The sequence below is a fragment of the Barbatula barbatula genome (genome assembly GCF_947034865.1).
Source record: "Barbatula barbatula genome assembly, chromosome: 23".
Taxonomy (NCBI): domain Eukaryota; kingdom Metazoa; phylum Chordata; class Actinopteri; order Cypriniformes; family Nemacheilidae; genus Barbatula; species Barbatula barbatula.
The window spans coordinates 10,737,600-10,762,541 of NC_136786.1; the positions used below are offsets into that span (position 1 = coordinate 10,737,600).

Genomic DNA, 24,942 nt, shown 5'->3' on the forward strand with positions numbered 1-24,942 from the left:
TTATCCGGGCTTGCAAAATCGCTATATTTAAGATGAATAATGATTCATACTTTAATACTTTTTTATGGTCTGTAGAGTCCATCTCTTCGTAAGTGACTCTTACATTAAATCAGACAGAGTTCATTATACTGTGAGTTTTAATAATTACTGAGGCTTTTGTTAGTGCTGGTTTTGCGGTCTGGAGGAAGCTGAGAGACCTTCTCTGATCTTTTACCTCCCCATAAATGCTAAACACAGATTTTCATCCCCAGCTTTTGGCAGAGGCATAGCAGAGCATTATGGGACATGCTGAACTGTGTGTGCGTGCTTGAGTGGGTTTGTCCATTTTTCATAAAGGTCACGTGAAAACATGATTTCTGATCTGTCCAGCTAATGCAATAAAAGCCTGGGGTTTTAAGCCTGCCCATCACAAAGTCAGTAATCGAATCACAGATATTTACAGTAAAAAGCGCTAAATGGACGTGTTTTACCAGTGAAAGACAGAATGAGTAAATGAACTTTAAATCCCATCATGCAACCAGATTATAGATGCATTACTGTAATCAGTAAACATTAGATTATGATGACAAAGACACGCCATCACACACATATTTCCCTCACCAATCATACTCAATGCTCACCTTGCTTCTAAAGCAATAGTCTGATCCGAAGAATACTGAACATTTGTGTGTTTATGAGTTTTGTGTTAAAGTGTGTATACAGTATAGGCAAGTGTATGTGTGTTTCTTTCCCACCAATCAATTATTCATTTAGCAGCATCAGGCAGTTTCTTTTCTGTAAATGCTACATCTGGTCATGTTACTGTAAAATGCTCCTCCATTGGAAAGTTTTGATAATCTATCTAATCCACATTTGTGTCTGTATATTCTCAAAGCATCCGATTGTAACACTATTAACTTCGATAATTCAAGCGAGTTTGACGTTAACCTGAAGTTATTACCTCAAGATCCATTGGCGTGGGACATCTGGGATCGTTGTATATAATAACATTGTCAATAATAATTATAATTTGACACCTTGGTAACCAATTAACGCATTGAAGTTAAGACCAACCATATTTATTTGTTTAGACCATAGACTATACAACATGGACATCACGGACAATCTCGTACGCGTACACACAGGTATTGATGCTATATGCTACTGGTAGCATAAAGGTTGCTAGTTGGGGCATTGCCAGTTGGGATGGAAGATATGGTAAGATAGATCATAAGATACAGTTTGATATATTGTATTTGCATCGTATTATTTGCATATTGTTCCTTGCTGTCTGCAATATCCATCAATATTTCAACACAAACAACGTAATGAGTTACAGAAAATTTGAATGTCTAAAAAACACATTTATTCAGTTATGATTCGATTATTTTCAACAATTCTATGTTTAAATTAGAGATAAGCACACTTGTCTTGAGTGTTTGTGTGTATCTGTCTTTTGTGTTCTTGTTGTGTGTGTGTGTGTGTGTGTGTGTGTGCGTACCAACATGTGTTTCTGAATCGTTTTGCGTCTGTGTGTTTGTGTTTGTGAGTGTGGCTGAGTTATGACTCATTCTCAGCATCTCTGCTTCCTGTTTCACGTGTCCCTGATCTCTCAGCCCTGAGCTGTGATTGGCCACTTGTCTTCTTTTGTAAACAGGGTGATGAGAGAGTGACTCTACAGACCTGTCAATGCTCGTCCTTGTGTGACTTCACACTTGCACTCATAAAAATTGATACAATATACATGTCAGCTTGGGATTGAAAAAACTGTGTGCTTGTGATCTTGGAGAGTAATGAGGATGCAACACAGTTGATGTATTTCTTTAGAATGAAAAGACTACAGGATATGGAGAAAGGTTCTCAATTAAGGGAAAACTTGTTAATAACATTTAAAAGGTCTGTGAGAAGCAGATGAGTTTTGCAGCTGGTAATAATAGGGAGCCGAAGAGATGGCGTGTTTTTGTAGGCCAACTTGGAAGTTAGCAGTGCAGGGGGTCCCTCAACCGAAATGAGATTTACATGACATTACATTAAAATTACTCCGTGAATGAATCCTCTTCTACGTTTTTAGAGATTTGACACAGAACGAAAAGCGCAATTCGCCTGGACTATGCCGAGCCCTTTAGTTGGACATTTTTTACGGAATCCTTCAGATGCTAAACACAGTATAGTATGTACAAAGTATGTTACTTATTTTAGTTATTTTATTTAAAATACTGCATTCCCCTTTTTATATAACATTTTTTTTTTATTCAGAGCGTTCATATTCATCTCTCACAAAAATGCCATTTCAATCAGTTCCATCTGTCATTGGATTATATTTATAAACAACTTATCCGTCACAAGCAGTGCTTGAAAGTACACCCTGTTGCTATTATGACATTCACGCAAACTGCCTTTTATTCTTCGATTTCAAATACGCATGTGCGGTCTGAACCTTTATATTTTTACGCTGCTTTCACTTTTGTGTGTTTCTGTTTACACCGGCTGTCACTGTGGTCGTCCCTCAGCATTTCTTCATTTGACGGATTGTGACAGGAGCTTAACTGATGTTGTGTCTTTATATAGATCTGTGAATGTATGTGTGTGTTAGTATTCTCTGTGTTGTTTGTGAATGAATCGCAACTGAAGGATCTATAAACAGCTGTTGATGTCATTGAACCCTGACCATTCCTCACCTACGATCCTTTAGTAAAGTCTTGGGGAGCATTTTGAACGTGACTATAGAAAGACTAAGCCTAAAACTTAAAATCACAAGCCGTAGCAATTCGACCATGTGCTTGCAATGTATGATGGGCTGGTGAATGTTCAATGTTTATATACTGCTATTTCATGTACGTGCCACTGGCATTACATTTACATTTATGCATTTGGCAGACGCTTTTATCCAAAGTGACTTACATTGCATTATACTATACATTTGTTTCTAAGTATGTGCAATCCCTGGGAACGAAACCCATGACCTTGGCGTTGCGAAGTGCTGGTCTGGTTTTCTGGTTTTGATGAGGCATTTGTTAGCTGGTCAGACCAGCTGGAGAATCAACTTGCATATCAGCTTCCTTATTCAACCAACTCTAGAAACCATCCATTTAAGAAATCATTCTGATGTTTTTTCTCTCTTTCTCTCTTTCTCTTTTTATATACCTATTTCATTTAGCTTCTTCCGATCTCCCGCTCTCTGTTCTCATTATTCTTTCTCAAACACTCTTCTCACTCTTCACTCTTTTCATTGCCTTTCATTATAATTGGTATTCCATCCTCTCTGCATGAATGTGTCTTTTTCCTTTAGCGTGTCCTCTTTCACTGCTTCATGTCTCTTTAGTTATTCAGACATGCTTCATCACTGGATGGCACTTACATTACTTCGCTTTTTTCCTTCTGTCTGTTTCGATTCAGCGAGGAAGTTCAGTTTTAAAGCTCTTCACGGTAGCTTCTACGTTCAGTTCGTAAAATCTGCACGAATCATCTGCTGTGAACATGAACTGAGATCCTTTAGGCACACTTCTGCTGTTCTATTTTTTATGTGCATTATACACAGCCGCCGAAATAAGAGACCATTTCAGACTATATTTCTGATGTTAAAATGGACTATTTATAGGTACATGTTTAGGTAAAATGTTCGTTTTTGATTCAATCTGTGAACTACTAACAGTTTTAACTTATTTAAGATACAAATATTGTTTCTATTTGCATTTATTTGCTGAAGACAACATCTGGAGAAACGGGTCAAAATAACAGTAGAAAAACATTTAGACCTCAAATACTGCAAAGAAAACAAGTTCATATTCGCTTTTAAGCAGTACTACAACAATCGTATATCTACATGTCTTTATGAATAGTTACAAATATTCTTTTTGTGATAACTTCATGTGTCTTGTAACGTTGTCAGTCTTTGTCACTTTATCACTTTGTCACTTCTGAGTTTTGTTTTTATTGATATTTAATTCAAGAAACTGTATATTCAATAATAATATTTATAAAGTAATATTCTGTATTATATAATACAAAATATAAGCGCATGTGTGTGAAGACCAATTTTAGCTGATGCTGTGGACTGAATATAGATCTGTGTACTACAAACGAAATAAGTGCCTCTTGCAAGTCGGTCACTTTTGTAAAAACTTTTGGAGGTGTTTAGAGAGCCTTATGGCCACATCACATTTGTAGTGCTAACACTAATGTGTCTTGATGCATCCTGAAACACATCAAACCCTCTGAACTTAAAATGCCACAAACTTTAAGCTAGAGAGCCAGCTAAATAATGAAATAAACCTACTCTTTCTTTTTTTTATAGATCAGTGGAAAGACCTTACTATCATCAAACATGCGTAGTATATTCAGAAACAACCAGTGCGCTTCATGTTATAACATATTTTGTAAAGCTGTGAATGTATTCACCAAACAGGACCCTTATGGAAATCGGATCACAAGTGGTCACAGGAGATGCATTCAATATGCCTGTTACTACCAGGTGTAAATGGTGTCTGACTGCATTGGCTTTTCTGTCAAGATGCTGAACGGCGGGTAAACAAAACCCAATTTTGTGGTTTAGTTTAGCTCCGCTGGGACTCCCAAACTTCTACCCTGCAGTTCTTGCCCTTTATGACCTCCAGACTGTTAATATAATTTAGAAGACAAGCTGCTGAGTGCTGGGGCCGATGTGTGTGAGGAGAGAGCGAGAGAGAGAAAGGGAGCGCATTAGGATATCCACTCTACCATGTGCTGATGCATCGCTACGGATTGAATGCGTGTTTGTGACTGAATGTTCTGCATGCACATTCATCTTGAAATTCCACTGCATTGCATTTTTTTATCTGCACGTGCACATGCTTTTAGTTGAAGTCTGTGTTTACATGTTGTGCATTAAGGCTATGTTTACATTTTAACATTATAATTCTTTGGATCAAAGTATGATCGGGTAAAAGTTTCCTAGTTCAGATTAAACAACATTGAGTGAGTAAATCAGATGTTCATATCAACACAACACAATTCATCAAATCATCTGTCTGCGTGTGTTGTGAGAAATGGGGTGCAGGACCTACTATAGGACCCAGGAGAAAGCGGCATTACATCTGTGCTCATAACAACGCACATAGCAGAAGAAACCGGCTGAATGGAGTGTCAAACTCCACATCATTTAACGAAAAATGAATAGAAATGATGGGTCTGTATAAAGAAATATGAAGTGAACCAATGTCAGTATGTCTAACCTTACACAAATGTGCACATCTTTGGATTTAAGTTCTAAATAGAGAAGCACTGTCATCACAATCTCACAGGAGCAGACGTGAATAAATAGGTGTGTCTCGCGTTATTTTGTTTTCCGAATGTCAATACTCCTTATTTACTCTCCTGACATAAATATACAAATCCCCATGTGTCATGTTGCATCTACCTTATACTTTTGATGCTGGACATGGTTTTTCAAGCCGTAACACTGGTACGGTTTAACAATAATCAAAATATGGTGCCGTAATACTAACCATTGGACGTTATTATCACGGCAAACCATTAAACCGGTAATCGTTACATCCCTTCTATAAATAAAGGTTTCATTTTCACTTTCAATAACTTTGGATTGCATTTCTAGCGAGAAAGTATTGTAGTTTTTAAATATGTGATTAGTAATTGCAAAGATGCTTTCTGGAATTCCGTTACGCCGCCTATAAATCCCGTCCACATCGTTTCTCCGAGCTGCCTTCGTGCACAAACGCTGCCAGCTTTTTTTAACTACCAAGAGCCAAATGTGAACACCGCCTAACAGGCCACTCCATCATACTGGAAAAACTAAACGATCGCTTTATCTTGAAAATTTCAATATTGTTGAAAAGACATGTCTACAACAAATGAATGCCTGAAGGATGCGTGCATGTTCACAGCAAGAGTAAAAGTTGCGTGTTAACTATTTTAACCCAAGAAATGTGGAGAACAGGAGGCACAAAACCGATATTAGCAGGAGAGGAAATGAAGACGTTATCCAGGATGAAATCAGAGTCGAGCGGGTCGGGGTGGGGCTGATGTTACTGTGCAGAGATGGCACCCTGCCGTGCAAGAACACCACTTTCTCCTCCAGAGAACTCATCAGTGCTCTACACACACTGAGAAATATGACAACTGCTGTAGCAATTGCTCTTCTCTTCCCCCTCAGCTGCTCACAATCTTTCTTTCTTCTCCAGTTAACTTTCAGCTCCAGGATCTGAAATCTCAAGAGCTTGGGCTTTTCAGTAAGTTGGTTTCTCAAGAGATTTGATTTGAGTTATTTACATTTTTATACAGGTTTTTTGTTTGACGGAGGTTTTATTCCTGTTGTATATAGCCACCGTGTGAACTTTATTTACTTTTAATATGGGTTTGTGTGCTTTGGGTTTCGTCATACAGTTCCACAGATAGTATCTTAGTGTGAGATGCGTCTCAAACACATTTAAAAACACTTCTTGAATGTGCAAAACAACTGTGAAGATAGCAACCAGTTGTCATTCATTTCTGCACATACCCACCTTTTATCTCAAAAACACATTCACTCTTCTAGGTTATTTACTGTGTTTAAATATAGTTATTCAGCAGCAATAATGTGCTAAGCAGACTGAGCTCAAATATTGTAGAGAAAACATTTTCAGATGAATATTGTAATAGTAATAAAACTTCATCAAAGCACCTTTCAGGCTTAAAATGCAGTTTAAAGTGCTGCGTTCACACCAAACGCGAAGAATCACATTATTTGCTCTTTATTACTTGCGGCAATAGTTTGTTATTTTGACGCGATTGACGTGCAACGGGGAGTTTTCCTCACGTGTCAATCTTCTCTTCTCAGGAATGACATTGGCAATAAATAGCAATGTGAAAGACTAACAGCATGACAAGACAAATGATACAAATCAAGGTTATCACATAAAAAAGGTTTTTTTTTAACTTTGTCTAAATACATGTACAAATATTACTGTTGTTTTGCTTAAAAATGAGTATGCAGTATTTGAGGTCTGAAGAAATACAGAGCATCTTTTCTGTCTTTTTGACCCATTTCTTCAGTGAGAAAATTTTTTTTGTAGTTCACAGAATGAAACAAAAACGATAATTTTACCTATAGACGCACACTTAAAGAGTACATTTTGAAAAACTGAAAATCATTTTGAAATGGTCTCTTAATGTTTTTCCGCGGCTGTATATTACAGTTATACATACACGTACAGTACATATACATTATACTGTATTTTACAATTATACATTGCATAGGCAAATAAAAAATGTAAGGAAAAGAAAATTAGGCCACAAATCACATAGGTATCCTACAAGGTATGTTCATACATATAGAAACAGGCAAACATTTTCCTTTTTTTCCCAGTAATGCCCCAGTTTCCAATTTCCAAATCGCAATATTTCACATGCAAATTGCACGACCGGCTGGTTCACCTCAGACATCCTTTCCGTCAAGCTTTCTTTGAAGGGAACAATATTTCGATATGAAGGTCTTATCAGCTTCCTTCTGCCCGCAGAAGTTAAATTACTTTTACTGGGAGTGGATTCATTAGCTGATTTACGTAAGGCCAATCATAGCAACTAGCGGAGGCAGTAGGCTTATTCTAACATGTCTGAAAGCATTGCTACCCTGAAATGCTTTTGAAATCACTTTTGAAATTTGTTGTCATATGATTGTGTTTTTGTTAGTGTGTGGTTTAATATAAATTATAAATGTTAATGCCCGGTCCCCTCTTCCTGAGCCATTTTGTCATCAAATATTGATTATGTTGTATCTATTTAAAGTATTTATGTGTACACATAAACCTTAGACGGCAATTAAATAGTTAACACCGATACGGCAAATTATATCCCATAATCCCTCTGGGTGAATATTAACTGTGGAACTGTACCACCCACTGCAGCCTGTAGCCCTCGATTTTTACAGTGCTCAGACTCTCATTCTGAGAAATGAATATTGAAATTGGTCTATATGAATATTTTAGTCAAGTTCAGTGCATTTATGGGTTAGAGGATGACATATTCAGCATTAGATACAGAATCACCAGAGACACTTAAAATAGGAAGTAAAAATATGACTCTCTGTGTATTTAAAAGTCAATGATTTTTATATTTGGTTAGCTTTTATGTAGGGAAACCCTACTGTGTTTGATAGTCATAGACATAATGTTTGGAAATAACTAATTAAAGGTAAAAGCCTAATGACATTTCATTATACATTAATAAAATATATTATTTATTCTTTAAAAGGAATAGTTCAACCAAAAATGTTTTTGAGTTGTTGATGAATTATTTTCATCGTTTACTCACACACATGTCGTACCAGACTTTCGTCCTTAGCCGAACACAAAATAAGATATTTTGATAAATGACATACCAAAACAATTAATAAATGAATCAGCCAGAAATGCTTTTTCAATAGTTGTCTCAGATCTAGGAGACCCACCGTTTCTACACAAGTCCCCTGTGGGCAGGGCAGCTAGCCAACAGACGAGAGCAAGATTTAGGATTGTGCTATGTGGATTGGAGGCCTGAGATTCAGCACTCGACTTGTCATGCCGCTCAAAATAAAAAAGAACAATCTAACCAACCCAAGAGGGTACAGTATATGCTCTGTAAGAAATAATTTAAAGAAGACGATGCAGAAGTGATATACAGTGCATAACAATATCTTTCTGTGAACTCTGCAGTATTATTCCGTAATTTGCCACCATTGTATTGAATCTTCCAAACAAGATATTAAGTAAATTATCTCCTTTTTATATTCCCTAGAACAGTGGTTCCCTATCGATATTTCACTCGTACTGCGTAGCAGGAGGCTATGGGGAAAACTCATTTTTCTCAGACGACTGAAGCTTTTTTCCAATAACGCAGTGTAACGGCACGGCCATTGTTTTGTGAAAAGTACAACTTTAAACCAATGGCAGCGAGGCTGCACGGACCTTTGGCGATGGAGCCCGCCCACGGGGGCCGCGGGACTTATGGCTATTTAACCAGACACATCGCCGCAGTGCTCGTAGAAAAAGGAGTTTTCCCATAGCGTCCTGCTATGCAGTACTCGTTCCCGTATCTCAGGGAACCGAGGTTACGCAAGTTACTGAGTACGTTCTCAAATGTTTACATTGTAACGGCCCCCTTATAAAAATGTATAAGATATACAATGCTGGAATATCAATACTTTTGGTTGGTAGTCTTATTTTTCTGATGTTTGATTTCAAACAATGTATGTAAAATGTCTATATTTCATATAATGCCACAAAATCTGTGACCCCCCTTGGATCCGTCTTACGTCCCCCAGTTTGAGAACCCCTCTAGAAGACTGTAATTCATTCAGCATTCGAATTATACAAATCTTGAGTGAATGATGAATTATTTTTGGTTGAACTGTCTCTTTAAGATCCTGAGGTTGAGGATATGTGTCCCTGTAGAAAATTATACACCACTGCTGTCTGGGATCTCATTCTTTTTCCTGTCATGTTGCAAAAATAACAAACCAGAGACATGCAGCTCCTGTCTGCACCATGTCACCAGAGTCTGTTGAGCTCAGTGTCATAAAGGTTTGAATGATGTTTAATCTGATATTTCAGTTTTTTCTCGGATGTGACTGTGTTGAAGAAAAGGATTCCATTTAAGGCTCGGTTGTAATATTTTAACCACTAAGCACTTTATGGCTCAAAGTGTAATCTGACAGGTGCCATGCCACACAAACACACACCAACACACATACAGTTAAAATAGTCTCACACACGTAAGTGTTCTGGTATTAATTCTATAATTATTCATAGCATTGCGAAGGACAGCCTAATGAGTCACTGGTATACAACCCTCTCGCGCGCACACACACACACACACACACACATTTATGCAAACACACATACAGCTGTGAGTGAGGGCTTATCAGATAATAAATGCATTATTGATAATGTCATAGTCACATTTCTGTGTGTTGTTTTCACAACTGCACATTCTCACACCTAGACTGACCCAAAATCATATATGCAGGTAAACAAGTCATTTCACAACAAAATTATATTTTACAAAAATAAGACTTGTCAATAAAGAATTGAAAACAGTTTAGTGTGTTTCATCGGATTCACACATCTGGCCCAAACTTACCTTCCGGTGTGTGTTTGTTAATCGATCGGGGGTGCATTTCCCAAAAGTAACGTAGCCAACTTTGACCGTTCAACGATTCAAATGTTTCCCGAAACTATCGTTCCAGCGATCAATCGCCAGCATCGCAAAGTTTTGTTGTCTAGAGCGTGGTTGGAAGCATAGTTCCTTATAATTATGACATGCACATTTACATGCATCGTGCAATTAACATACACGTGAACAAGCAAGCAAGCAACATACAGTGCATTCTAAATCCATCGTTCTAAATGTATACAAATTCAATTTGACTTTTAGTTTATCAAGAAAAGTGTGCATGCGCCTGAGCTTACGTGTTCGAGGACCCTGGGGAATCCATGGGCAGAGTGACATAAGAGGAGACTTATGAATTAATTACATATAGTGAAAAAAACAACAGAGAGCAAAAATACAATCAAAATAAACAAAAGTTTATCCAAGTAACGGTTCTTCTACTAGTAACCCAAAATAATGCTGGCTAGACATGCTTTTAACTTGTTACCTAATGTAATTTACTTGTAATTCTTTTGCTTGTTATCAGAAATAATCTACAGGAACAATATCCCTTGTGGATGTGTTCCGGAAATTACATATTGCGCATAACGTTTCTTTATGTTGTTTGTCATGATTCTGCCACATCATGTCATGTTTCTCTAGGTGAGTTCCTGTGTTGTGTTAGTTTAGTTAGTCTAGTGTACTTACTAAAGTTAATTTAAGTCTTGTTTAAGTGTAGTTAGTCTTAGTCCTGTCTTGTTATTGTTTCCCTCTGTTTTGTTATGTTAAGTCTTCTGTTAAACCCTTACCCGCTGTCTGCACCTGGGTCGTCTGTCCTTGCATGTCACACCCATCGCGATCATGACAGTTGTTGCTTTAGAACCGTCTATACCATGACACTAAAAGTGACCGTGTCTGTGAAATTCAAGTCTCATAATGTAATTATGATCTCAAGTATTAATTTCAATATGATTCCGATCTTTGACATGAACTTAATTTAATTCAGTTGAATTTTATTCATATAACACCTTTGGCACTTTTGTGTTGCAGCACGACATACAATTAGGGAGTGTTTACTGTAGCAAAGATAGGCTACTACAGATACTTATACAGTAAGTATAACCCTTACCGTGTAACATAATATAAAACAAATTGTATTTCCAAAAACCATAGCATTAGGAATATTCAGGAACATTTATTCCAGTTGCACCATTAAGGAAAACTAATTTAGTAATTTATTAGTAACAGGTCTTTTTTTACTAGTGGGATGTTGCGCATAACATTTGATTCCCTGTTCTGTTATTTGTTAGAACAATGTGCAGATCACATGGATCCTGTGAACTCTGTGTGTTTGTGTGCTGACTGTCAAGCCATTTCTTGCTCCCTTAATGAAAACAGAGATGGGTGAAGATCAAACCGCTGGGGTCGATATTAGTGTGCGTGTTCACTGTAGGAGCGTGCAGCTTGTAAGGACAGGTGCTGTAAATTTCGCAGCTTATAGCTTCAATATACAGCCTCTGGTATTTTCCTGCTGTGATCAGAATTGATGGGTTTGTCTGTGTGTGTGTGCAGATTTTCGTTCACATGCTAGTTCATCTTCCATCCTTCAAGAGCAACAGACTGGCCTGATTATGTTTGATTAATGAAGCAAGAAGCGAGAAATGTTCAATTTGATTGGATATTTTGTAGCGGTTTCAATGGAGGTGTCCGAGATTACTCTGCATAATTCAATTTTTCAGAACCTTGGCTAACTCATTAAAATTATATTGTAGTATTGTCTTTATGTTTTTTATATCACTAATGCAGACAACACAAAAACAAATGGCGGCTTTACAGTTATTTTCAAAGTGTTGAATTGCAAGCATATTAGTCAGCGTGGTCGTCTCAAACGGGTTGTGAACGGCAGAATTAAGAGCACTTGACTCATCACCTCAGATCTAAATTTATGGACATGTTGTAAAGTATTACAGCCGACAATAACAGAGTGAACCTCACGACATGTCCCTAGAACAAGTCATGGTCACCATCAAAATCCAAAGGAAGAAAGATTTATATTTCGATTAAGGCTTAAGTTTAGGATGCTTAGGAATGTTGGCTTTGTGACATATTCATAAACCTTGAATTTAATATGAATCTATATGCACGTGTCAATAAGGCAGGTTTAGAGTCTTTAAGCCTGAATTTAAAGGCCCCCAAATGTAGCACTTTTACAACATGTAATATGAATCTTAGGAGTCCGCAGAATGTGTCAATGAAGTTTCAGCTCAAAATACACCACGTATCTTGTATTGTGCCCTACATGTCAAGCTGTTTTGGTGTCTGTTTCTTTAAATCTAAATGACCTGCTGGTCTCCACCCCCTTTCCAGCAGAAAGCGCAGGGCTGTGTGAGCGCTCTCTCATCTTTAAAAACCAAGCACATTGTTTTGTATAACGTAGTACATAAGACACGTTATTTGTTAAAAATGTAGGATGCTGTTTTCTGACTCAATGCACTTTGCGTTATACAAAAAGATGTAAATCAGGAAAAAGGTTTCTAATGTTGGCCTTCGTTGATTAAATGTAACACATTATTAATGAAATTATTTATATGTATTTGTCATTATTTATGAATGAGATTTTGTAGTAATCCTTTTCATCTTCCTTGTCCGATAGAGCCTTGTCGAAATCATAATTAAATGATTGAGATTCCCCTTGTTCCTGCTCTGCCAGCGTGTCAGTAACATTCTGTGACCAACTAGCAACCATCGTCTCATTTCTAAAATGTATCGGTTCTCCAGAACAATTGAATTCATCATTATCATAATCATTCATTTGTGAATCATTGACTTTATTCCCTGCTAGTTCAGGCTGGGTTTGATGTTCTCTTTTATCCAAATGAGGCAATGTTTAAGTCCGTACATTCTTTTCTCCCTCAGTATTCACGTGTACTATGTTAGCAGGATCAGCTTGACTCTCAACTTGATTCTCAACCCAATTCTCAAACTGATTCACAACACGATTCTCGACCTGATCCTCAACTTGATTCACAACCTGATTCACTGCTTCAGTAGTTTATGGACACCTCAACTTAACATGCCCATATTTGCCGCAATTGAAACATTTCATTGAGTCAGCACTAATAAATATTGTATATTCTTTACCTTGCATCGTCAATTTTGCGGAGACATTTAAGATTGACGATCTGCATTCAACATCATGTGTCTTTGGCGCCGAAGGGAGTTTTTAAGATTGAGAGGAATATTTTTTTTATCAGTCCCACCATTTTACGGTAGTGGCTAAGTAGATGCTCCAGTGAGTCATTTGATGAAACGGGGGTACGTAAGATAGCATCGACAACCGTGGCAAAAAAGTATTTCTTGCAAACAACCCTCGCTCCACCAAAACATCAACCGGAGACTCCTCTTTGAACAATAGCCTTGTTCATCCTAGCTGCCATCAAGATATTACTGACATCAATAGCATCTCCGGTATTCAAATAATCTTCAACTGTGATTGATTTGGCCGGTAGGCATTTACAGCGATGCCGTGCAGTTAATGTTGAGAAACCATCCAAATCTCAATGCTTTCCTCCAGTACTTGGCGCACAATAGTATTAAATTGCACTTACATAGCTTTCACAACTTTTTAAAAAGTAGGAAAAGTATAAACTTACAAAGAAAAGCAGAAAGCGTTATCTCACTCAGACGGTCCACTCCATGCATGCGCAAACAGAGAGAGAGAGAGAGAGAGAGAGAGTGAAGTGATCAATGTCTGCAGTATAATGGGGTGTGTGATATGTGAATAGGTCCTTATTATGACCAGTTAAAGAGGAAGTGAGTTATAATAGAGGAAGTGATGGGTGTCTGGTGTGGTGCCCTGGCTATTATAATTGATATGTATTATAACCTGATATAAAACAGAGCGAACAACAAACAGTCTTGTGCCCTTTCAGTCTTGTGAATAGATTTAATTTGAAATGTAATTATATTGCAAAATAAAATTAATTGAAATAATAAATGTAAACATAAAAGTTTTATTTAGTATTTAAAAATTTTGTATTTAATCATTTGTATATATATTCTTACTGTTATAATTCGATTTCTAATATTTACTACTTGAAATATTAACACACCAGACTCATTACTTTTATCAGTACATTCTTATCTCCATGTGTTATTCTTTTTAATTTGTAATGCCCTCATTGTGTAAATAACACTCATCTGACATGTATTTAGTAGATGAGATTGTGTTTCATACCCCAGTGCTCTAGTAAAACAAATCAATATCTCTAACCACTTTCTAATCCTGAATGGAAATCTATTCTGTGCTGTATAACAGCAAAATGTGTTTCTAGATCATTCTTTGTGTTGCAGGTCTCAGGGTGGTCATTACAATTAAGTTAGGGTTTTGATACTGCAAGTGGAGGGAGGCCAATAAAATGCTTTTATATGGTGTTTTCAATAAATTGAAATGAAATGTTTCTCTGCTTTCTCTTTCAGATTTGAGACTAAACATGATGATATGCACACATTCATTATTTACGTTCCCTTGTATTTGTTTTCCGAACATTCTTTCCTCTAAGACATTTTTTATCACATAATTTAGTTTTGGCTGAAAAATAAACTCTCTGAAACAGTGTTTATATTGATAATGAAAAACTGTCATTTCTGTGTGCGTGCATGTTTGTGGAAGAGAGATGGAAATAACAAAAGTCTGTGATATGAAAGTAATTAATAACGTTCGCATGCGATTCTGGAGTCAAATGTATTCAAGAGACAAATATTATATCAACTGGTAGAGCGTGAAAGTAATATCACCAAGGTCATGGGTTTGATTCCTTGGAATGCATGTGTTGATAAAATACATTGGAAGCACTGCAGTAGTACTTTGCATTAAAGTATCTGCCATAAGTGAAACAAGTGATCATATGTTTACTTTGGAGATATGTGTTGTGGTAGACCGGTGCATATGCATTTTGCAAATGCTTTCGTTGAAACCGATCAAGTATTTAAGATACAACTTATCCTTTTATGCCTCCAGTGGAAACCCCTGAAGGTCCATGCAGTTTGAATATTGCTGTTTAAAACTACTGCTTTAGTCACAGGAACATTTATAGTATATATAATATTCAGTCACATATATAAATTCGGCAGAAGGGACATCAGTCTAGTAAAATGTATATTTGTTTTTCTTCTTTATAATCATTGCAATGTCATTAAGTGCAATATGCTCAAAGCTAATACATTTCCCGGAGTGATTTTCAGCACCATGGACAGCACCCCTGGGTTCTCAATGGCAGCTTTATAGTGGTGTCTATATTGGTGCCATATAGCTCTGCTGTATCCTATAGATGCTGCACCAGGTTTACAGTATGTATGAAGAGCACCAGCCTTTTTTTTGGACATTTATTGTTGTGAACTTGAAAAATGAAACGGCCCATTTCCACCTGGTTGACTGATGGACGTGAGTGGGTGCAGATGGTGAGCAAGAGCACAGCTGTCATTGTTGCCATGCAGCTAGAGCAAGTAAACGACATCACCAGATGTACCGGTGATTTGGGTAAGAGTCCAAGCTATAAACGTATCAACAATTACTGCACATATTTCTGCCTGTGTAGCTCTCATAAGACCCTCCTTACAGCTCAACACAGCCGGAAGTGTGTCTCAGCATAACAACTCACTTGACAATATTCATTTTTGGCATCCAGGGATGAAGTTCCTGGCCTGTGTGCTTTCTAAAACTTTATTGCATAATGAAGGCTGCACATCATGGGGCTAGTTTTTAACTTCAAGGGTATTTTTAAGGCAATATCACCTGGTGCAGTGCTTGAAGTGGGCCGGTACTCTATTTTACTCCTTAGCGTACCTTCACTTTTGCCAGTACTTTGCCATGAGTCAAAGCGTCATTGTATGGGTGATTCATTAGCATTAGCCGTTACGCTTTTCTGGCTTATGATTGCAAGCTTTCCATCTAGGGTATTTGGCACAGAGAAGGCGGAGCTTAGCAGCGTCTCAGCCAATAAAACTTAAGATAACAGAATGTTTAGCTAATTAAACTGAAGAAGACAGTCTGCAGGCATGTGCTGCGCCAACCTCTGTGACTGTGTAGTGAGATGGCAAACATAACAAAGCCAACGGATTTACAATAAAAATTATTATTGTTAAGAATTCAGAGATGCAAACTACTCATCTTTTGCAAATTCTGAACTGTCCATGTTGGCTGCCTGCTGGGTTCGGTTCTGGCTCGTTCGTTCTGTCGTGAACGTGGAGGTTGGACGTGGTGGAAGAACCCAAGTGCAGGCAGACACGGGGATGAAGGGGTTAACACAAGACTTTAATAATAACACAAGAACAAAAACACCCACGATGGGGAAAACACTGATCAAACTAAAATCCAAAACTGAAAACAAAGACTTCCCACAAGGGGGGCAAAAAGAAACAACTAGGAATAACACTAAGAACTATACAAACAGTGTACAAGAACATGAACTTTACCAGGGAACATGGCAGGAAACATGTACAACGAACGAGCACAAGACAATAGACATGAGGGCATCTTATAGGAAAACTAACAAAGGAGATAACAATGGGCAGGTGTGGGTACTGAAACACTCAGGGAAGGTTAACGAGACAGAAGGGCGTGAAACACTGACGAGACACGAGAAAGCACATGGCAAGTCAGAATCAAAACAAAGCCATGTCTTTCTCACACAAAACCTAAGGCTATGCCATGACTCCGGTGTAAGACCAAGAATAAACATGACATGATAGCGGAATCATGACACAGGGGAACTGAGTATAGGTCTTTGCAAGCAATTTGGTGCCTCACTATGATGGAACAACCAGGTGTCACTCATTTTCAGACCAAAGATAACGGGAGGGGATGTAGTCCTGCAGCAGTGAGTTAAGGTAAAGGGGCGAATTTGCCGTTATCGTTTTGAAGGCCAGTGTCAACGATTTAAACTTGCGGGTGGCAACTGGCAGCCATTGAAGTGAAATCAGGAGGGTTGTTACATGGGTTCTTTGTGGGTGATTGAAAACTAGATATGCAGCTGCATTTTGGGTCATTTGCAAAGGCTTGACTGCATTGGTTGGAAGGCCGGCCAGTAGAGAATGGCAGCAGTCTTGATATGACAAGAGCTTGGACTAGCAGCTGAGAGACATGCTCCGTCAGGAACGACCTGATTTTCTGTATGTTCTTTCCTGATCATTTGTTTACTAGTAATGATCTCCAACCGTTTAAATCAAAATGCTTTTGATGTTCTGTAATAGTATGCGTGCACAGGGCCGGATTAGATGGTTGATTATAAAATAACAAGAAACCATTGGAAAATATTCCTGACTGATATATATTGCGCCTCTTTGCGTTATGTTTCGCATGTTTCGATTGTGAATAATATGAAGTATTCCGCTTGGCTTGCTGGTATTAAAAGTGGTGCGCAAAAAGGAGAAATAAAGTTAATAAGGTACAACGTGAGGCTAATCTCGCAGCTACAATTCCAAAACGAACTACTTCGGTTCACTTTCTGACAAAACACCCATGCCCAAGGAAATTTTCCCGGGGGCAGCATTAATACAGATCATCCACCGTCGCAGATCAGTGTGCTTTACATGTTGAAGCAGTAGTAAATTGCTGTTCTTATAACCAACCAGTTAGAAAGTGAGGGTTTTATACATGTAAATGTTTACTTTGCCCCTTACGATGAAAACGACAAGAATTGTCTGGTGCACAGTGAAATATTGCCGCCGACATCAGGTTTTCCTACCGCAGTACCAAAATGAGTATAATCTACGAGTTTACAATGTAAATAGCCTATTAGATTATTCTACCAGAATAAAATAATCATGTAGGATTCATTTACAGTGCTAAATACCCTATCAAATTGTCCTTCCAGTATTAAATAAATATGTAGAATGATTTAAAAATGAAAATACCATATTGTCGTAGCAGTATAAAATATGGGTATTATGATTCTACAGCGCAAAAGAAGACGTAACATTAATGTGCGCATGCCTGGTAGGACAATCTGACGGGTAGGATGAAAGACATTTTAGAACACCTGTTCTTACATCATACAGCGCATCTGATTGGTAACAAATCAAAGTTTTCTTTTATTAGGCCAAGCCTCGTTTGCAGGCATCAATGGGACAAGACTGAATGAGCCATTTACGGATGTCCCTGGAATGTGACATGGTTAAAAGCATGGATTTTAATAATATTATTAGGGTTTTCTGCTCAGCTAAAGTTTGAAAGAAGACTTGTTAACGATAAGACCGTATTTTAAGTATTAATTGTAAAATACTCATTAAGGAAGAATAATTGCAAATGTTTTTGCTGATTCTGGAAACCTGTTTGTTTGAAGTTCATATCTGGAGTTTTTTTTGATAGCCTGGAAAGTTTAGCGAACTTGTGCGTGTATAAAATAGAAATGAAATATAAGTATTAAATGTCAAATTAAATTACAATAAGGGGATAAAATAAAATTGATAAAATAATTATGAATGTTTAGATTAGATTAGATTCAACTTGACACATATACACATATTTACACATATACATGTACAGTGTAACAAAATGTAGTTTAGGTCTAACCAGAAGTGCAGTTAGCAAGTGCAGGATATACAGTTAGAATAAATACAGAATACAATATAAGGAAAATATTATACAGTGGGCATGGACTATGAAAATATTTTACAGTAGGTATGTTCTGTGAAAATATGACAGTAGGTATATACTATGAACAATATATAGAGATGACTATATACTATGAACATTAATTTACAGGTGGCTATGAACAATAAACAATAGTGGAAGTGACTTAAGTGTGTATAAATTATAGACATTAGCTATTAAAGTTGCAGTGCAATAGGTGAGTTAATGCAGTTGTTGAAATTTCAGTGCAGTGGATGAGTTATGCAGCTATTAAAGGTGCGGTGCAGTATATGACTTAATGTGGTTATTAAAGTTACGGTGCAGAGAGGTGGGGTGAGAGGAGATATAAAAAAATAATATAAAAATAATATAAAAAATATTTTTTATATTATATTAATAGCAATACAATTGAATAAACACTGAAGACACTGTGGCGTGGCAATAAAATGAAGGGGCCCCTCGGGTTTGCTATAGCCCCAGGGCCCGATGTGTTCTTAATCCGGCCCTGTGTGTGCATGGGTTTCATAAACCTTAAAAAGCTTCTCTAGTCTTATAAATGTTCTCTACCTTTTAATGTGGTTCAATTTTATACCTTTTTAGTATCTCATATCATATAAAATACAGATCTTGATGTGGCAAATTAGTTTTCAAACGTTTATTGAAGCACACAAGTTCTTTGAAACGTTACAATTATGCTAACAGAGAACATCACAATCTTTACAAACGTTGACTTGCTACCGAGAAAAAAGTTAAAATGCTATTTGACTTTTAAAAAGAAGCTTTATTTAAATTGTTACGCTGATAAAATAATTTGCAATAAAAATGTATTCGCTTTTTAAAATGAAACACTTGTAGTGCACCTTTACCGGTACACCCCACTGTCTGAACGGTATATACCATTGTATATGTGTGCGTGAATATATACAGAGAAAGAAATAAAGAGAATTAAAGACCTGGACTCTTTCCTCAAGCCCCGCAGTGTATTATTGTTTCTTTAAATTTTTGATTCCTTCCCGCGTCTCCCATTATTCTGCATGACTGTGCTCCTTCAACCTCTCCTTCACATGCACTCGCTCACCTTTTTCCTTCTCTCTCCCTCTCGCCGCTCTCTTTCCCTCCTCTCTCCTTATCCCCTCCCACTCCCTGTCTCATTCGCTCTCCTCTCACCCCACCTCTCTCTCTCTCTCTCTCTCTCTCTGTCTGTAGTGAAATGAAGCAGGAGTTGGAGGAGGAGGGCAATCGCTGTTTGCTCCTGTCTAAGCAGCACAAGTTCAACGAGCACTGCTGCATCCGCTGCTGCTCTCCCTTCACCTTTCTGCTCAACCCCAAGCGCCCGTGTCTGGACTGCCACTACTACGTCTGCAAGTCCTGCCGCACGTACAAACAGAGCGAGAGGGGCTACGTCTGCGTTGCCTGCGAGAAGAGCAGGTGAGTGTCCTCGCATATACACAAACACGTTGATGCACACCGATGCCGGAGAGGGCTGGGACAAGTGGAATTACAAACGTCCTATGTGTTATGCAATTACAGCTGGACAGATGGTGCCATGGTGGTAGATCGTAACACACACACAAACATGGTTAAATAGACATGCATGCTCGCATACACTTGCATTCATTCACACAGATTAGATACTACAATTATTTTAATAAACTGACAGGAATGTTAGTTTTATGTCGTTGTGGAGAGTACACGACTACAAAATGTTTTGTACTTTTTTTATTCAGATATTGTCTGATAAGCCATTTTCCAGGCAGGTGGTGACAGCAGGTGATTTTTGATTTGACTGTCCTTGTGGGGATACATGCAAACACACACACACACACACACACACACACACACACACTGACAGGGCAAAGCCATTCTTGTACTGTAAAATCCTCCCACTTGCACACACAATGTGGATTTATGAATGAAATTGTACTACAATTGTAAATTGGTGGATAAACACCGAAATACAAAGAACGCTGAAGGATAAGACAGTCCGATGATGTAAAAGGGTGTAAAAATGAAGGTGTATGGTGAAATTGGGTGACGGAAAGAGAAGAATGAGAAGCGAGTGAGGTGGTTAAGATCTGTAAACTGTAAAGAAATAGTAAAAAGGGCACATGCTGTCGTGGATTCACTTGTGTGTGGTTTGGCAACAGCTGTAGATGTTTTAGCAGGGATAACGCATCTCGGCTCTGTTTGATTTCATAAACGCTGGCTTTGCGATGGTTGAATCCTTGCCCAACCTCATTGAGAGATGATTCTGTGTGTGTGTTATGAGAGGGAGGGAAGAAGATTGAAAATATCAGCATGTGTTAATAATTTTTTATTTTCGTAAAATACTGAACATATGTGTTTATTAATGGGGTCGAATGTTATCGTTTGTTTTGGATGTATTGCGATGTCTATACACGATTTAAGGTTAAAAAATGCGGTGTTTGCTGTTCATGTTTGTATCTCCTCTTGGCCCCGCCTCTCTGAAACGCGAAGATTTTTTACAAAGCCCATCACAAGGTCTGCTATGATTGGCCAGTTAACCAGTACTTGACCATTGTACTGACAGGTACGCCCACCTTACTACCGTATACATTTGGGTGGTCTTAGTCAAATCATACCACAAGCTGACGTATATTTGTGGGGATGTGGTTAGACAAGACGTTTCAGGCAGGTCTGGGTGAGCATTCGCTTTCTATAGAATGCATCTTTTGTTCCGACACTACAAGTTTAGCAATTTTACGTGTCTAATACATGCATGGGCAACTTATAACACACCAAAGACACAGAAAAACACACATTCGCGCCATATGACCCCTTTAGAAAAATGGTTTGCCCTAAAATGTAAATTCTGTCAAATTTTGTGTGAAACTCAAATGAAGAATATCTGGAGAATGACATAGCAAATCTCTTCTCAAATATTTAGACACGGTGCATTTAGGTTGTGTTCACATATGGCATGCATGGTTCCATTAAAACGAACTCGGGTGCGATTGCTCTGTTAGTACGGTTTATTTGTGTAAATGTTAACGCTGCCATTCCGAACGCTGGGCCGAGACCTCTGAAAAGATGTGTCTTGGTCGGCTTTAAAACGAACTCTGCCGTGGTTCGACAGAAATATGAACACAACATGGACCAAAGGCCTCTAACCTAACCAAAAACTGGAACTGATAACAAGAAGTAATTTGGTGATGTAAAAGGGGTCTTTATTAGATCTGCATTTCCGCGTATTGCCAAGGTACTCCAGGAGCTGTTTTGACTGCTTTAAACACTTCATGAAAACTTACGAGTTACCGACTTGGTAAAAATACCATCATGTGCCCATGCGTACATGCGCACAGAGAGGTGTTTTAGATTTCCGGTAAGTTCCATATCAAAATATACAACATGAAAGCTGTCCAATACTTATACTTTTAGGTTCGATATCTTTAGGTTTCCTGTTAAAGTGCCAGTGAGAATGCTAAACAAACCAGGCCTGAATGTTTTTTCCTTTTTGGTCTGGACCGACATAACCAAGAGAACCGAACTAAAAATGTGAACACACCCTTAGCAGTGCTGATCTCCCTGATGTCTTGACATTTTATAGCTTGACAGAAACTGTCGCATCTGTCATTGTCTGTAAGGGGGATCTTTTTTTATTGGTACTGATGATGACAAAGCATTCATATTCAACTTGATCTCAAGGGTATTCGTAACAATTTACAAGTAAACACAAGGGATTCATTCACAGAGTAGTTATTTCTTAAATAATACGTTTGAAAAAGTTGGTGACGTTGATATCAAGCGACAGTAGTGAAGTCTTTTTATAGCCTCATGTTAGCTTTTTACTTCTGCCGATTGTATTTAGGCTTCAAAACTAACAAATATTGTGTTCATTTGTAAAGATTATCTTGCTAGACAAAATGTGTGAGGATCATACAGCTTTGTTAATAAAAAAGCTTGTTATTTGTGATCTTCCAAAAGTCGGAAGGAAAAAGTTCATAGGCTTTCGGTCGAGGGAACCAGTGCGACGCTAACTTTCGGGTTGGACTACAAAAATATGTAATCTCTGATGTACTCTGTTAGTATAAATGATGAAGCCCCTCCCCAACCACAGCCTTAAACCTGAACCTATCACTGGTGCGAAAGCAAATCCTGCTAAAACATATAAATAAGATCGTACGAATTCACACGAATAAGCCGCTTAATAAAAGAGTTAAATTCCCTGTGAGATGTAGTTGTTATATTTGGGTGAACTGTTATGTTATGGTAGATACTCCACTTCAGTGATCAGTGGCATGCAATTAATTCCATCAGATAAATGTTTCCCATCATCCTTTGCTCTCTCTTTCTTCATCTCTTTCTCACGTACACTCTTGTCGTGCCCGAGGCGTGGATCCTCCAGGATTCATGCTCTGAGATTCTTCCATCGTGTGTTCTCCACGAAATGTCCCTTTATGAAAAATCATGCCTGGAGAATATCAGCATGCGCTTCACGCTTTCTGCAAATAATAATTTCCCTTGTATCTTGCTGTATTTCTAGAGACAGCCCCCGTCTGTCAGCACACAAAATTGATTACGCCAACACGGAATGAAATTACGTTTCTGGAAATTAATATGGTTAGGCAGTAACATGGCCTATTAAGAGAGATGGGATTCACCATCTAGATTGAGTCATTTATTCTATAATGATCATTGCCTTATCTGTTCGTGGGATTATAATAGCTTTTCTGCCGAGTTCGTAATTTAAGGAATGTTCTAGGTTTAAAATAGGTTATGCTTTACAAACAATGATTTTGATGCAATACTTAGCTTTGAAGATAAGCAGATATTGGATTGCACACTTAAATGAAAGTTGATAGGGCTAATCTTTTAACAGAGTTTAAAAGCAGCTTGTTTTTATTTTACTTTCATGGAAAACTGAGCAATTTGAGCTGTAAAATTGTCCATCTACGTAAACCTAAACGCATAAAAAATATATTTCTTGTATCTATACGCCTTTCCTGTGTAGGGTACTGGGTTTACAGTCAGAGCAGATATCTTTGCAAGGCTAGACTAATAACGCAAAGGGCCAGTGAGTCATAACTGTCAACAATTTTTCAAGCAGATTCATGGTGTATGTGAGATGCTGACTTGGTCACAAGCCTCCACACATACCTTTCACTCACAGTTTAGTTCAGTAACACATTCACTATCACATCAAAACATTTCGTGTTCTCTTTTAAACGGCAAACGTTTATGTGTGCGAGCGTTTGTGCATGTTTATGTTTTGAAAGCTGGGAAAGAGATTTCTCTCTTTACAGTGTCAGTAGGTATCACTGTATGTCGTCGTCTTCAGGCAGAGGCACAGACGCGAGGGTTTGGATGGCTCAACACGCAGATGGTGAAATAACGTTGTGTGCATGTGCAGATGGGGCCTGACAGGCGTAATAGGTTGAGGTCTGCTCCAATCATCCACACTGTGGGCGGGTGTACAAGAAATATACAATAAAGCTTTTTAAAGTCAGGGCTGAAGAACAAACCGATAGAAAACTCCAAGTCATAATACTTCTCTGCCACTATTACCTGCACGTTCATCTGTGAAATTAAACGACATATTTTCGCCGTTGTTGAATTTGAAACGTGTATGTGTGTGCGCATGAGAAGTGTGTGGGATAGATTGTTAAAAGCATTTCACATATATAGATTTATAGACGTGTGAGTGCAGAGCCGAGCCATATCAAGAGACCAGAATTTTATAGAATCTTAAAGGAACAGTTCACCCACAATTTCATAATTTACTCACCCTCAAGTGGATCCAAATCTGTTTACATTTTTTTTGTCCTGGTGAACACATAGAAAGATTTTTGGAAGAACAGTTTTTGGACACCTTTGACTACCGGAGTAGGAAAATTGCTTGTAGATATTTTGAAGAATACAGGAAAGCAAACAGTTCTGGGGCACTTTTGACCACCATTTTTCTTTTTTGAGTAATTTCAGTAAATGTATATTTTGGGTGAACTGTCCCTTTAAACGATCTTTTGACTTGGAACTGTCTGCAACCGCCTAGTTTCGCCCTAAAACACCCAGTAAACACCTGGGTTTGGCGTAGTGGGGACAACTTCTGCACAAACTTTCCTTTCACTGTTTTCACTAGAGTTATTACATTAAGCTTGTTATATTTCCTGTCCCCTAAACCTAACATACACCCTTAAACCTTAGACACAGCTATTGTTTTAGATATTAATGATTAGTTTGGGGAGTTATCAACACATTTGGTCCTCGCAATATAA

The 24,942-nt window shown here is 37.9% G+C and overlaps 1 protein-coding gene across 3 annotated transcripts in view; it reads left to right on the forward strand.

Moving 5' to 3' along the window:
* myripb (myosin VIIA and Rab interacting protein b) overlaps window positions 1-24,942 on the forward strand; it is an 87,328-nt gene that overhangs the window by 26,053 nt on the left and 36,333 nt on the right. For all 3 annotated transcript variants that reach the window (XM_079447700.1, XM_079447698.1, XM_079447699.1), the window contains exon 3: window positions 19,916-20,137. In XM_079447700.1, the coding sequence (XP_079303826.1) occupies window positions 19,916-20,137 (222 nt within the window). The remainder of the gene's footprint in view (window positions 1-19,915; window positions 20,138-24,942) is intronic.